At 44.6% G+C, this 15,117-nt stretch overlaps 1 protein-coding gene across 1 annotated transcript; it reads left to right on the top strand.

The window, feature by feature from the left end:
- Nucleotides 1-1,248: 1,248 nt before the first annotated feature.
- Nucleotides 1,249-14,427, top strand: LOC143803732 (uncharacterized). The gene is made up of 5 exons (XM_077281507.1): nt 1,249-1,334; nt 12,466-12,502; nt 12,582-12,641; nt 13,466-13,661; nt 13,816-14,427. The coding sequence occupies exons 1-5, from the start codon at nt 1,249-1,251 to the stop codon at nt 13,980-13,982; spliced, it is 546 nt and encodes a 181-aa protein (XP_077137622.1). The 3' UTR covers nt 13,983-14,427.
- Nucleotides 14,428-15,117: the final 690 nt, after the last annotated feature.

Raw genomic sequence — 15,117 nt, 5'->3', positions numbered from 1 at the left:
AGCTGCTAAGCAAAACTAAATAACACATTTATATTAGAAAAACATCATAAACAAAGAGTATATGAGGATGGGGAATACATACCGTAAAGTAAGGAGAAGATGCTCCTCTGCAGATATACATTTCCACATCCTGGTGTTCTGAAATGTTATTCCAGGTCGCACTGTCTCCAACAAAATATCAAAGGTCGCAATACTCATGTAATAGTACTGGAAAAATTTGTCTGGATGTGTCTGCAGAGATGCATATAGCCGGTGAAAATGGCCTTTAGTGAGGCGTTGCTTCAAAAGCGGATGGACCCACATTCTTCTCCTCCTCCTAGGATCCACTATCACTGGGTATGGCTGCAAAAAGCAACATGACAACACCCAGTTATATAACACACGCTCATTTGGGGTGAAATGCAGTAGGTCAGACATGTTGCCAAAGAACCACGAACACACGAACAGAAGCACAGCAACAAAATGGCCAGATTGGAGGGTACCACATGTTGTATAGGCAATAAATAGGGTTTCTGGTGATAATTTAAATTAATTTCAGGCCTCAAAATCGTTAAATGTCCATTTTGGAAGGTTGCACAAAAAAAACGCAGTTCGAATGTCATACGGATTACATACGGAGGATGACATGCCAAAATACGCTGCCACACCTTGCCAATGGATTACATACGGAACACTGATCAAGGAACTTTTCTGCATATCTCGGCTGTAAAAAATGGACCATATTTTTATATGCTAGGTCTGACCTCAGCCTAAGAAACCAGGCACAGACATCCTGTGCTCTTTCCTCTTAAAGTTCTTCAATTTAAGTCTTCAAACAGAAGCTGGACTGACATCTGTCTGATATAGTTTAATGAGTACAGTGCTGCATTGAGCAGGCAGTTGGACATGATGACCATTGAGGTCACTTCCTACTGTAACATTCTATGATTCTAGGAAAGCAGAATCACTCTTGCTTAACCCTTTAACGACCATCAATAAGCCTTTTAACAGCGGTAGTTAAGGGTACTTATTCCTCAGCACCACTTTTTAACAGCGCTGAGAAACTAGGTTATAGCACCCCCCAGCTTCGAAAAATGTTCAGGGTCTCGATTACCGGGGGGAGCTGAGATCCCGGAGAACATGATTTGGGTTAGTTTTTACCGTGTCCAGTCTTGTGATCACCGTTATTCACAGAAAAGCAGCGATCGCAAAAAAAAATCATTGCTCTCTCCTCTGATATGATCTAGCATACCAAAGGAGAGAGGAAAGATGTCCCCCAAGTCTACCCCGGTACCTCCAGTATCCCTGGACCTTCCAGCTCTGTCCCCCAACCCTCTTGTTCCTGGAATAAAATGGTGAGCCCATGTGCAGTGCGCCCGCCGAGATCTGCCGGCCGGCACCCGGCAACAATAGGAGATTTTTCCTATTGGTTCATTTTGATCACTGTGATAGACCCTATCACAGTGATCACAATAAAAAAATGTTAGTCAAACCCCCCTTTATCACCCCCTTAGGTAGGTAAAAATAATAAAATAAAAAAATGTATTTTTTTCAATTTTTCCATTAGGGTTAGGGTTGGGGCTAGGGTTAGGGTTTAGTTGGGATTCGAGCTAGGGTTAGGGTTGGGGCTAGGGTTGGAGTTAGAGCTAAAGTTAGGATTGGGGCTATGGCTAGGGTTGGGGTTAGAACTAGGGTTGGGGCTAGGGTTAGGGCTGGGGCTAGGGTTAAGGTTATGTTGGGATTATGGTTGGGGTTACGGTTGTGGTGTTGGAGGTTATGGTTGTGGTGGGGGTTATGGTTATGGTGTTGGGGTTAGGGTTGTGTTGGGCATACAGTTGTGTTGGGGTGTTTGTTGGGGTTTGGGTGGTGTTGGGGTTAGGGTTGGGATAGGGTTAGGGTTGGGGCTAGGGTTAGGGTTGTGTTGGGGATACAGTTGAGGTTATGGTTGTTGTGTTGGGGTTACGGTTGTGGTGTAGGGTGACAGTTGGGCTTATGGTTGTGGTGTTGGGGCTTGTGGTGTGGGGGTTACAGTTGTGGTGTTGGGGTTAGGATTGTGTTGGGGTAGGGTTGGAATTAGGGTTAGGGTTGGGATTAGAGGTCAGGGGTAGGGCTGTGCTAGGGTTGGAGTTAGAATTTGGGGTTTCCACTGTTTAGGTACATCAGGGGGGTCTCCAAACACAACATGGTGCCCGCCATTGATTCCAGCCAATTTTGCATTCAAAAAGTGAAAATGTGCTCCCTCTCTTCTAAGCCCTACCATGCGCCCAAACAGTGGCTTTACCCCAGATACTGGGTATCTGTTTACTCAGGAGAAATTGCACAACAAATTTTGTGGTCCATTTTCTCTTGTTACTCTTGTGAAAATATAAAAAGTTTGGGTCTAAAGTAAGTTTTTGTGAAAAAAGTAAAATGTACATTTTTTCCTTCCACATTGCTTTAGTTCTCGTGAAGCACCTGAGAGGTTAATAAACTTCTTGAATGTGGTTTTCAGCACCATGATGTGTGCAGTTTTTAGAATGGTGTTAGTTTTGGGTATTTACTGTCATTTTGACACCCCGAACTCATTTCAAATGTGAGGTGGTCCCCCAAAAAATGGTTTTGTAATCAGAATCAGTGGGATCCGCTGCAGCATTCCAGAGCTATAACCTCATAAAGTGACAGTGGTCAAAATTGTAAAATTTGGTTTGGTCATTAAGGATAAAATTGGCTCTGTTACTAAGGGGTTAAAGTCTACACAGCCATGCAAACAAAGCTGCAGGAGTTAAAGGTCCACCCCTCCCAAAGTCATGTCCCCCTCTGCTTAGTGCTCCAGGGGTTTCTCTACTGTAGGAAATGGATTTGAATCAGATCTTGATGACACATATTTTAGAAGCAGTCAAGGAATTTTTCCGAAAGACCTGAAAATTCTTGTCACTTTAAGACAAAAATATTTACTAAAAGTTGGTTACATTTTACTAAATATTTGATACAAATTACTTCATCGCTGAAGATCAATGAAGCCAAGTACCATATAAGGGTGGTTAAGGTACATATAATCATGCTATTGCAAGGCACAGGCATGGGATTCTAGAGCCAACAACATACTTCACAGTTCACTGTCACACTGAAGGTAGAGGAGTAATACACAAATGAAGACCACAGGCAAAGTTTTCTTCCAGGCTCTGCACACCCCAGAACTTGGAATAAATTATTAGCATAAATGGATAAGATGATTTCTCAACAACAAGATAAAAAAAATGGGCACACAGGTATGACTAGTTTTACCATTCTATCACCTGTATGCCAATATTAATAAGTTAAAGATGTCCCAGGGGATGACAGATTCCCCTTAATATTTTTGTATGATAGTCAAACCTTATTACGGTACCTACTTTGAAGATGGTATCTGCAAATATTTCCAATAGGTCTTCCATTTTTGGTGACACTGAACCACCCCAATAGTCTTCTGAATCTCCCTCCAGACATCTTCAAGTTTTTTTAAGGCAACCTCTACTTCAGGACACCTAGAACCCATCATAGAAAATTCCCCAATTTCGGATGAAAATCATAATTGCAAAAAAAAGGGTGAGGTATCAATGGACTGATTGATCCGTCTGTTACAGACAAATTTAGCAAGCGGTAAAAATGAGCACCAGTTCACTTTTTCTGGAATTGGCAATGGAGCCAATACCCTGTCCGGCCGTTATGACAGACTTTAGTGCATGCACAAATTTCACCAGCTGATATAAAATCCTTAGTATCATTAAGCATGGATGGCCACCAAAATAGTCTTGAAATGGCTTTCAGCATAACTGTGACCTCAGGATGATCCCTCAAGACAGAATCATAAAATTCCTGCAACAAACATAATCTTAGGCTTGCCAACACAATTAATTTGGACTCTGGAGTAGAGGAAGAAGCCAACAACTAGACTTTATGGGTCTCTGTTTCCAACTTCAAGAATACCATAGAAACCACAATACACTGCGGAAGAATGGAGAATGGAGGTTCTGGAGGAGAAGCTGAATCAAGGCTATATAATACAGCATCAGCCCTCACATTCTTTGAGACCTGTCATAGCTGTTTAGCTGATTCAATATAAGCTACATTTTCATGACCCATCACAATCATGACTTGATTAAATGCTTCCTCCCAAAAATGTCATTATTCTTCAAAAGATAATTTGACAGCAAGAAACTTGTGATTCCCAACATTATCACTACTCTCAGCAGACAAAATTTTTTTTTATAGAAAAATGCAAATGGCCTCAAGTGGTCAGAATCTTGGCACCTTGAGACAATACAGCCCCTACCTTGGTCTCTGAAGCATCCATCTTTACTATGAATGGTTTCTGGAGATTGAGTTTGATTAAAACTGAAGCAGACATAAAACACTCCTTCAATTTATTAAATGTCCCAACAGCATCCGGCGACTAAACCATTAAATTCACCCCCTTATGTGTGAGATCAGTAAGAAGGTTAACAGTCTGAGAAAAACCCCTAATACATTTTCTGTAGTAATTGATGAATCCTAGAAAACGTTGCAATGCCTTAAGGTTATAGGGTTGAAACCAATCAATTGTAAAACCCTTCATCCAATACAATGAACCCAGGAATGATATTTCTTGCACAGAAAATGTAATTTATCCAATTAAGCAAACAAATAATTTTCTTTAAGCTTTTGTAAAACAAAACGAACATGTTGTCACGGGGAGACTAGGTGGGCAAGAGCTAATAACCCGGGCCCCTGCAATTTCCCTCAGACTAGGGAAATCCTGACTGACCCTCTACCTAGAGTTTACACTGATGGTGTGCATGTCTAGGCCTCGACCCTCACCCTGTCTCCTGTTTCAACCCTAGGCTGAAACCATCACCCACCACCCAGTAGAAAGATCATACACCAATACCCACAGTTAGAACAGACAAGGATAACGGAAAATATACACCGCGCCGCAGTCACTCAGGAATACACTATAAATGCGCAGGGCAAAATAAATACAAATATAGGAAGGAGTAAATAAGACAAAGGGAAATACACCACCAGCATCGATACTCCAACTTCTAGCTCACCACTCCAGACCGAGATAACAACGCATAAGACAGAAGCTATAATCGGCGATGCCCAATGTTCAGGAGAACTATTTAAAGGCAATGGGCATGGCCCAGCTTCCAATCCGAGCATCAGGTAAATTAACCCTGGACCAGCTAGATAAAATCTAGCCGACGCCAATGAGCACATAGTGGTCAAAAGCGGAATTACCGCTGTCTGTCGAACGACCTGGTCTGAACAGCGTCCGACATGACAGTACCCCGCCTTCTACGAGGGACCCCAGGGCCCTCACGGCTTATAGGACCCGGCTTGTCTGGATGGCGATGGTGAAAAAACCTGACCAGCCGATCCGCATGAATGTCCGAGGCTGGTACCCAGGACCTCTCCTCAGGCCCATAACCACGCCAGTGTACCAAGTACTGTAAAGTGCAGCGCACTACACGAGAGTCAACCACCTTGGAGACTTCAAATTCCAAATTACCATCCATCAAGACTGGAGGTGGCACAGGCGCCGTGTCCACAGAACCCACCACCTTCTTTAAAAGAGACCTGTGGAACATGTTGGGTATCTTATACACCGTAGGGAGCTCCAATCGGTACGCTACTGGGTTAATGACAGCGGTGACCCTAAATGGACCAATAAACCGTGGACCCAATTTAAGGGATGGTATTTTGAGTCTTATGTCTTTTGTGGATAACCACACCCAGTCATCCACACTCAGGTCCGGACCTGGCACACGCCTACTGTCAGCCACACGTTTGTACCTAGCACCCACACTCAACAGGCGCTGTTTAACTCTCCTCCAGACTGATGACAATTGTGCTCCTAACTGGTCCTCCTCTGGAACGCCGGAAGAGCCCCTCTGACTCAAAGTACAAAATTGAGGATGTAGCCCGTAAACACAAAAAAACGGAGACTCCCCAGACGACTCCTGGTGGTGATTATTGATGGCAAACTCAGCCAAAGGAAGAAAGGTAGACCACTCCTCCTGGTTATCAGAGACAAAGCAGCGTAAGTACTGTTCCAAATTTTGGTTCATACGCTCAGTCTGACCATTTGACTGAGGATGAAACGCCGAAGAATGAGACAACTTGATCCCCAGCCGTGAGCAAAATGCTTTCCAAAATTTTGCCACAAACTGAGTACCCCTATCAGACACGATGTCAGACGGAACCCCATGAAGTCTGACCACCTCCTGCACAAATACCTGAGCCAGAGTCTTAGCGTTAGGCAACGAAGGCAAAGACACAAAGTGCGACATTTTTGAAAACCGATCAACAATCACCAAGATGACCGTGTTCCCAGCTGAGGAGGGCAAATCAGTGATGAAATCCATGGAAATTTCCGTCCATGGCTTACTAGGTACCTCAAGAGGAAGTAGTGTGCCAACAGGACGGGAGCGGGGCGTCTTAGCCCTAGCGCACGTGGTACAAGCTGACACGTATGAGACCACGTCCTGTCGGATCTTGGGCCACCAAAACCGACGTGACACCAACTCCAAGGTACCTCTAACCCCTGGGTGGCCAGCCAGGACAGCATCATGATGCTCCGCCAAAACCTTTAGGCGGAGATGAAGTGGTACAAAAGATTTGTTGATGGGAAGCTCAGATGGTACCTCCTCCTGAGCCTCGGCAATCTCAGCCTCAACCTCGGTAGTGAGAGCCGAAACCACAACACCCTTTTGGAGGATGGGTACTGGATCCTCCCGAGGTTCTCCCCCCGGAAAACACCTCGATAGAGCATCCGCCTTAGTGTTTTTAGACCCCGGTCTGTAAGTGACAACAAAATTGAACCGCGTGAAAAACAATGCCCAGTGAGCCTGCCTGGGAGACAGACGCTTGGCTGACTCCAAATACAGCAGATTCTTATGATTGGTAATAACAGTATCCTGATGTACAGACCCCTCCAAGAAGTGTCGCCATTCCTCAAAGGCCAACTTGATTGCCAACAACTCCCTGTTGCCGATATCATAGTTACGTTCAGCGGACGACAGTTTCTTGGAGAAATAGGCGCATGGACACAAATCACTCAAAGATGAGCCTTGTGACAGCACCGCCCCCACACCAACCTCAGACGCATCGACCTCCACAACAAAAGGCTTCGACACGTCTGGCTGCACAAGAATGGGGGCCGAAACAAAACTGTTTTTAAGAAATTCAAATGCGCGCACAGGAGCCTCAGGCCAAACGGAGAAATTGGTACCCTTTTTAGTCATGTCAGTTAGCGGTTTAGCAATGATGGAAAAATCCTTGATAAATTTCCTATAGTAGTTAGAAAACCCAAGGAACCGCTGAAGTGCTTTCAGGTTATCAGGACGTTCCCAATGCAGCACCGCTTGCACCTTAGCGGCGTCCATTTTAAAACCAGAAGCAGGCACAATATAACCCAAGAAAGGCAACTCTTGAACAGAAAATACACATTTCTCAAGTTTAGCATACAGCTTATTCTCTCTGAGAAGCTGTAACTAGGGTTGAGCAACTTTCATTTTTTTAAGATCGAGTCGGGTTTTGTGAAACCCGACTTAGTCCAGAGTCGAGTCGAGTGCAGTCGGCCGATTATCGCTAAAAGTCGGGGATCGACCGAAACACGAAACCCAATGCAAGTCAATGGGGAAGCATAGTCGGCAGTGAGTGGAGGCCAGGAAAACACCTACAGTGCCCATTTTAATGCCAAAAACATCCATTCTTGTTTTCTGAAGCTTGTCAATCTTAATTAACTTTATAATAATAGTTGGGCACTGGAAATTGGGGGTCATTTGGCAAAAGTTGTGGGGGGTAGGGCTGGTTCAAGGTTTTAGTGGGCCCAGGAAACGTGGACTACGTCACGGCGGTGGAGCAGGGAGAGGTAAGTATTTCAACGTTGCAAGTGCTGTGATCCTGAGCAAGCAGGGGGGGCCACTCATTTGCATTGGCACTGGCACAGGGCCCCTCAAAGTACAGCAATGTGTGTTTGCATGGCGGGGGCGCCTCCCACCAGCAGCGACACTTTTGCGTACTCTGAGGGGCCCTGTGCCAGTGACATCGCCAACGAGTATGCCCCCCCCACCTGATAAAGTGCACTTTCATCTGCACCTTCCTCTTTGTCCCTTTGTAAGGTGGTATAACATGCGGGAAGGGGAACCTGACTTTCAGCAGGGTCAGATTCTGGCTGTGTAGAGTGCAAGGGGAATGTAGTGGTCTAGGTCAATGTACCAGCAGACTCATGTAGCAGTGGCTGGGCAGTGGGCAGGATGAGGAGGAAACAGATATAGGGCCAAAGAATAAAGTAGGCTAAATGCAGTTCAAAATTGGTAACAGGACTAAACAGGCGGCATTGCTTTGTTGAGTGGAGTAGCAAACCCAGGAGCAGCAGACACTGTTTTAAGGGCCAAAACACACTAATAGGCCAAATGCAGTTTAATATCTGCTACTGTAGGCCAAAAGCCAGAAGGTTGAAGCTCAGCTTTATTCAGTTGAGGACAAACACCACGCAGGGGCAGACACCGTTAGTAGGCCGGAACCAAAGTTGAAGGCCAAATGCAGTTTAATATCTGATACTATAGGCCGAAAGCCAGAAGGTTGAAGCTCAGCTTTTTTTAGTTGAGGACAAACACCAGGGAGAAGCAAACAGAGCTATTAGGCCCCATCCAGCAATTTAAAAAAAAAATAAAAAAAAAAGAGCCAGAAGGTGGAAACTCAGCTTTGTTCAGTGGAGGACAACACCAGGCAGGGGCAGACATCGTTAGTAGGCCCTAAACATTTTTTTTTTTTTTAAATCTTAATAAGAGCCAGAAGGTAGAAGCTCAGCTTTGTTCAGTGGAGGATAACACCAGGCAGGGGCAGACCCCGTTAGTAGGCCCTAAACATTTTTTTTTTTTTTAATCTTAATAAGAGCCAGAAGGTAGAAGCTCAGCTTTGTTCAGTGGAGGACAACACCAGGCAGGGGCAGACACCGTTAGTAGGCCCTAAACATTTTTTTTTTTTTTAATCTTAATAAGAGCCAGAAGGTAGAAGCTCAGCTTTGTTCAGTGGAGGACAACACCAGGCAGGGGCAGACACCGTTAGTAGGCCCTAAACATTATTTTTTTTAAAAAAAAATCTTAATCAGGAACGGAAGGTTGAAGCACAGCTTTATTCAGTTGAGGACAACACCAGGGAGGGGCAGACACCGTTAGTAGGCCCTAAACACCCAATTTCTTTTTTAAAAATCTTAATTTGGAACAGAAGGTTGAAGCACAGCTTTATTCAGTTGAGGACAACACCAGGGAGGGGCAGACACCGTTAGTAGGCCCTAAACACCCAATTTCTTTTTTAAAAATCTTAATTTGGAACAGAAGGTTGAAGCACAGCTTTATTCAGTTGAGGACAACACCAGGGAGGGGCAGACACCGTTAGTAGGCCGGAACCACCAATCTTTTAAAAAACATCAGTTAATAAGAGCCAGAAGGTTGAAGCACAGCTTTATTCAGTTGAGGACAACACCAGGGAGGGGCAGACACCGTTAGTAGGCCCTAAACACCCAATTTCTTTTTTAAAAATCTTAATTTGGAACAGAAGGTTGAAGCACAGCTTTATTCAGTTGAGGACAACACAAGGGAGGGGCAGACACCGTTAATAGGCTGGAACCACCAATCTTTTAAAAAACAGCAGTTAATAAGAGCCAGAAGGTTGAAGCACAGCTTTATTCAGTTGAGGACAACACCAGGGAGGGGCAGACACCGTTAGTAGGCCCTAAACACCCAATTTCTTTTTTAAAAATCTTAATTTGGAACAGAAGGTTGAAGCACAGCTTTATTCAGTTGAGGACAACACCAGGGAGGGGCAGACACCGTTAGTAGGCCGGAACCACCAATCTTTTAAAAAACAGCAGTTAATAAGAGCCAGAAGGTTGAAGCACAGCTTTATTCAGTTGAGGACAACACCAGGGAGGGGCAGACACCGTTAGTAGGCCCTAAACACCCAATTTCTTTTTTAAAAATCTTAATTTGGAACAGAAGGTTGAAGCACAGCTTTATTCAGTTGAGGACAACACCAGGGAGGGGCAGACACCGTTAGTAGGCCGGAACCACCAATCTTTTAAAAAACAGCAGTTAATAAGAGCCAGAAGGTTGAAGCACAGCTTTATTCAGATGAGGACAACACCAGGGAGGGGCAGACACCGTTAGTAGGCCGGAACCAAAGTTGAAGGCCAAATGCAGTTTAATATCTGATACTATAGGCCGAAAGCCATAAGGTTGAAGCACAGCTTTATTCAGTTGCAGCTTCTTGGCAATAATATAAAGAAGACGCGACAGGACAACACTCGGTGGATGCCATAGGCTACGTTCACATTTGCGGTGTGCGCCGCAGCGTCGTCGCCGCACCGAAACGCATGCGGCGTGCGGCCCTATCTTTAACATTGGGGCCGCATGGCGCCGCATGTACATGCGTTGTCATGCGTTTTGGTGCGTTGTACGCCGCATGCGGCGTAAGGGCGCACCTGTCAGGGCGCGGCAAACGCAACATGTTGCATTTTTTGGGCGGCGCAGACTTTGTAAAAAACGCATGCGTCGTGGTTGCGTCGTGTTTGCGTCGTCAATGCGGCTTTTTCCCCATTGACTTGCATTGACAACGCAGACGACGCAAGTACTTGCGTCGTGGTGCGTTGTACGACGCATGCGTTTTCCACTAAAAAAATGCAAAACATTGTCTAGACTTTGTCTAGACAAAAAAAAAACACTATATATAGAGAGAACAAAAGGGGTTTGGCATTGTCTTTCACAAGGCTATTCCAGAGAGAGAAGACTGAGAGGAGAATCTGCTTTACAAACTTGTAAGTATATAATTTCTCTTTGCATATTTTTTATTCTGTGTTTTATTTATTGATTTTGATTTAATTTGTGCAATGTTTGGTCTGTGCTATTGTACGGTTATGGCACTGTGGGTTGTTAGTGAAAAATTGTGTTTTTTAATCTTGTTTTGATGTACTTCTGGCGTTATATGATGGCGTTTATTGTCTTCGGCCTTGCTTGGTTTTGGGTTGTTCTGGTGTCATGCGGTTGTTCAATGTCTTTAAATTTGGCAGATTTTTATGTTAAATTTCTGGTGCATGTCTTTTTCTGGTTTCTATTGTTGGGGGTAACCGTATGGCGTTTTCTTGGCTCATGTCTTGCTGTGTTTTATTATGCTGTTGGCATTTTTTTTTTCTTTCCTTGAGTGTCTTTTCTTGCTGGTGGGGGGGCTACATTTATGATGTTTCATTTGTATTGTATTGTTCTGGGCTGCTATGCCATTCTATTTTCAGTTGTATTTTCCCTTTTTTTCTTTGGGTTTTAACTATGATGGTTTAACGTCATTTTCCCTATGGCTTCCGTATGTATCTCCTTTCTTGAATGTTTCCATTGACAAGTGTGTAGTATGGCCTTTACCGTATTTTCCGGCGTATAAGACGACTTTTTAACCCCTAAAAATTGTCCCAAAAGTCGGGGGTCGTCTTATACGCCGGGTACGGCGTGTGCAGGGAGCGATCCTGGATGTTCCCAGGGTCTGAAGGAGAGGAGAATTGCAGCGTGAAGGACCTTTGATGACGTCACGGTCAGGTGACTGGTCACATGAGCGGTCACGGACCAATCACAGGCCAGTCACCTGACCGTGGCATCATCGAGGTCCTTCATGCTGCAATTCTTAGGAACGGAGGCAGACGCTTACACCAGTGAGAGCCAGGCTTCTCGGAAGGGTGAGTATATACATATTTTTTATTTTTATTCTTTATTTTTAACATGAATATGGATCCCAGGGCCTGAAGGAGAGTCTCCTCTCCTTCAGACCCTGGGAACCACACGCTGTATAAGATGACTGGGCGTATAAGATGACCCCCGTTTTATACAGCGGGCATATCCCAAATTCCATATTTTATATGGAAAAGTTGGGGGTCGTCTTATACGCCCAGTCGTCTTATACACCAGAAAATACGGTATATATATTTTTTTTTTTAGTTGGGGGCCTTTTTTTTTAAATTTATTGTGTTTTCTTTTCTATTTGACTATGTTTTATCTTTTGGGTTGCTGTATATTGTAACAGCGGTTGTCCCGTAATGTTTATTGCTTATTATCTAGAATGGTATTTAGCGCCTTTTTCTGATGTATTTCGGTGGATGTCACCAGATGGTGTTGTTTTGGATCATGTCTTGTTGTAATTGTAAATTATGGCGTTCATTAGTTTGCTATTTCATTGTGCCTTTTTTTTTTCTGTAATTTTTTTTTTGATAATTTTGTAGCTTTAGAAATTTTTACATAGGTGTCTATTTTTGCTTAATTTTGTTTGGGTCTATTCTTGTATTGTTTCTTCGATTGTATTCTCTTGCAATGTATGGCGTTGTGGTGTCGCTTTTTGAGTTTGCATTGTCCTATCAGTCAACAGTCAATTGTGGTTATTTTAATGTTTTGGGCCTATTTTATTGTATGTGGCATTGGATGTGATTTTTTGCTCATTTTTGGCAAGTTCATCTGAGCATAGCCAATCGGCGCGGGGGAGTGCGGTGAGTAATTATGTCCAGTTGCTTACTATTCGCTGCCATTTGTAGCATTGACAATAATTTTTGTATACAATTTTTCCAGGCTTCTTCAAGTGAGGGGGAGCAGAGAGATCGGGGCCAAGATGTGGCGTCAGGCCGGCGAGTGAGTATTTATTTTTTTTTTTATCTTTTTTTTTTCAGGAGCATCCTGCTGTGAGGAACATTACATTTGAGGAGCATCCTGCTTTCACTAGGGATGTTTACTAAGCTTAGGCCCCCGTCACACATAGCGAGATCGCTAGCGAGATCGCTGCTGAGTCACAAGTTTTGTGACGCAACAGCGACCTCAGTAGCGATCTCGCTATGTGTGACCCATACCAGCGATCAGGCCCCTGCTGTGAGATAGCTGGTCGTGTTGGAATGGCCTGGGCCGTTTTTTGGTCGTTGAGGTACCGCTGACATCGCTGAAGTGGTGTGTGTGACACCGATCCAGCGATGTCTTCCCTGGTAACCAGGGTAAACATCGGGTTACTAAGCGCAGGGCCGCGCTTAGTAACCCGATGTTTACCCTGGTTACCCGGGTGCTGCAGGGGGACTTCGGCATCGTTGAAGACAGTTTCAACGATGCCGAAGTCGTTCCCCTGATCGTTGGTCGCTGGAGAGAGCGTTCTGTGTGACAGCTCCCCAGCAACCACACAACGACTTACCAACGATCACGGCCAGGCAGTATCGCTGGTCGTGATCGTTGGTAAATCACTATGTGAGACGGGGCCTTTATACATTATAGATTTTCAGGGCAGCAAGTATTGGGGGAAGGTAAAATAAAGTTGAACTCCCTGCACACAAACATTCCAAAACACAGGTGTAGAAACATCAATATACATACATCAAATGGCAAAGGATAGGGCAGAGGTACCTATCATGCCAGGTGCTGGTGGTTGTTAATATTTGCATATTTTTAACCTATTTGTTTTCTAATTTTTCTAGGTTTCACAACGGGCCCAAGGAGAGAGTATAGATGTGGACCTCCTTATTTCCAGCATCCAGGAGCGTGGCCCGTTGTGGGACAGCCGTGACCCTCGGCACATGGACCAGGTGGTGTCTAGGCGTTTGTGGGCAGAGGTGGCAAACTCGCTGTGGGATGGCTTTGACAGTGCCTCAGCGAAGGCCAAAGGCAACTTTAGTGAGTATTGCAGATACGCTGCTATGACCCATCTTGCTAGGATAAACACAACCGTGTGTGATGCGATCAACGCCTAAACTTTGCATCGCACACGGTTGTTTTATCCTTTTACAATGCTAAATATGTAACCATTTTTTTGTCTTTACATTAACAGTGAAAAAGTTGAGGACCAGATGGCGATCCATGAAGGACCGTTTCAATAAGGGGATCCGTGCTGAGGAGGAGCAATCTCGGAGCGGTGCTGCTGCGTCCAAGTCTGTGCCCTACAAATACAACAGGGCCCTCCAGTTCCTAAGACCGGTCCTTACCCGCCGACAGTAAGTATTTTTGCCACATACCATATTGCACAGCCACATTGTACATTGCCCAGACACATAGCATATTGCACAGCCACATAGTACATTGCCCAGCCACGTACATTGTGCATCCACATAGTAGATTGCCAGGCCACTATATCGCAGCCACATAGTACACGTTCGAGCTACATATACACATAGTATATTTCCAAAGGAACATAGTGTATTGGCCATCCATGTAGTCATCGTAGCATTTTGGCCATCCTTTTACCCTAGTGGAATGGTATATAGCCCATTAGTAATTTTTTGGGTTAGGCGTGAGTCATTGTAGTCCATGACAGGTTACGTTCTGAGTCAGGGTAGTTCTGATTGCAGGAATAATGATGACGTCTGGATCACATGATCCTAACGTCATGGCCATTCCAGCGATCAGATCAGCAAAGTCTTTTTTTTTTGGGGGGGGGGGTTTAAATTTGATTCTTGACTTTAAATTTTATACTCTTTTTGCGACATAGGCATTATCTAGATTTTTTTTTTTACGATGACAGGGGTATGCATTGCCTTTGCCAACTTGAATGAACAGTCATTTTCTGCCGTTGGTATGTCCATGATTGTTATCGTGAGCCCTAATGCTCAGCTGGCGATAACAATCAGCAATTTATTATAGGCCACACAGACTGAGAGACAGGGGATTGTAATGTTTTGATGTGTCATGTAATTTTTTTGACAGGAGTTGGCGTATGTGATAGGTTATTAATTGAAGACTAATTTTTTCATTATCTTTTCACAGGACACACAGCAGCACCCTCCAGCGAGCTCCCCCCTGTGAAGCGGAACGTCATGGATCGCCATCTGAGCCGTCACAGCCATCCCACAGCGACAGCAGGCTTGCACCACCATCATCTGGAGAACCGGCTGCCGGTACGTCAGGTTTTCCCCTGCCCGAGGCCTCTGGCGCACCTTCGTTCGGGAATTCCCGACAGCGCCAGCGGGCCTCGGACAGGTCAGTCATGCCTGAATTTTTGCACTTGAGCACGGTGTTCCAGAACGGTTTCAAGGCGTTGAGCGATAAAATGTCCAGTATGGAACGGCGCCTTGAAAACCTGGAAGCCGAGCTCTCAAATCCGGCAAAACATTTCTTAAGTACAATTGCTAAAGGC

The sequence above is a fragment of the Ranitomeya variabilis genome, chromosome 2 (assembly GCF_051348905.1).
Source record: "Ranitomeya variabilis isolate aRanVar5 chromosome 2, aRanVar5.hap1, whole genome shotgun sequence".
NCBI classification, from domain to species: Eukaryota; Metazoa; Chordata; class Amphibia; order Anura; family Dendrobatidae; genus Ranitomeya; species Ranitomeya variabilis.
This window is presented reverse-complemented; position numbering and strand designations above follow the sequence as displayed.

Excerpts from the sequence above, each read along its gene's own strand:
- LOC143803732 (XM_077281507.1), top strand. The coding sequence starts at position 1,249 with ATGTCCCCCAAGTCTACCCCGGTACCTCCAGTATCCCTGGACCTTCCA. Across the intron at positions 12,642-13,465 it reads ATGTGGCGTCAGGCCGGCGA|GTTTCACAACGGGCCCAAGG; the intron begins GTGAGTATTTAT and ends TAATTTTTCTAG. Across the intron at positions 13,662-13,815 it reads GAAGGCCAAAGGCAACTTTA|TGAAAAAGTTGAGGACCAGA; the intron begins GTGAGTATTGCA and ends TTACATTAACAG.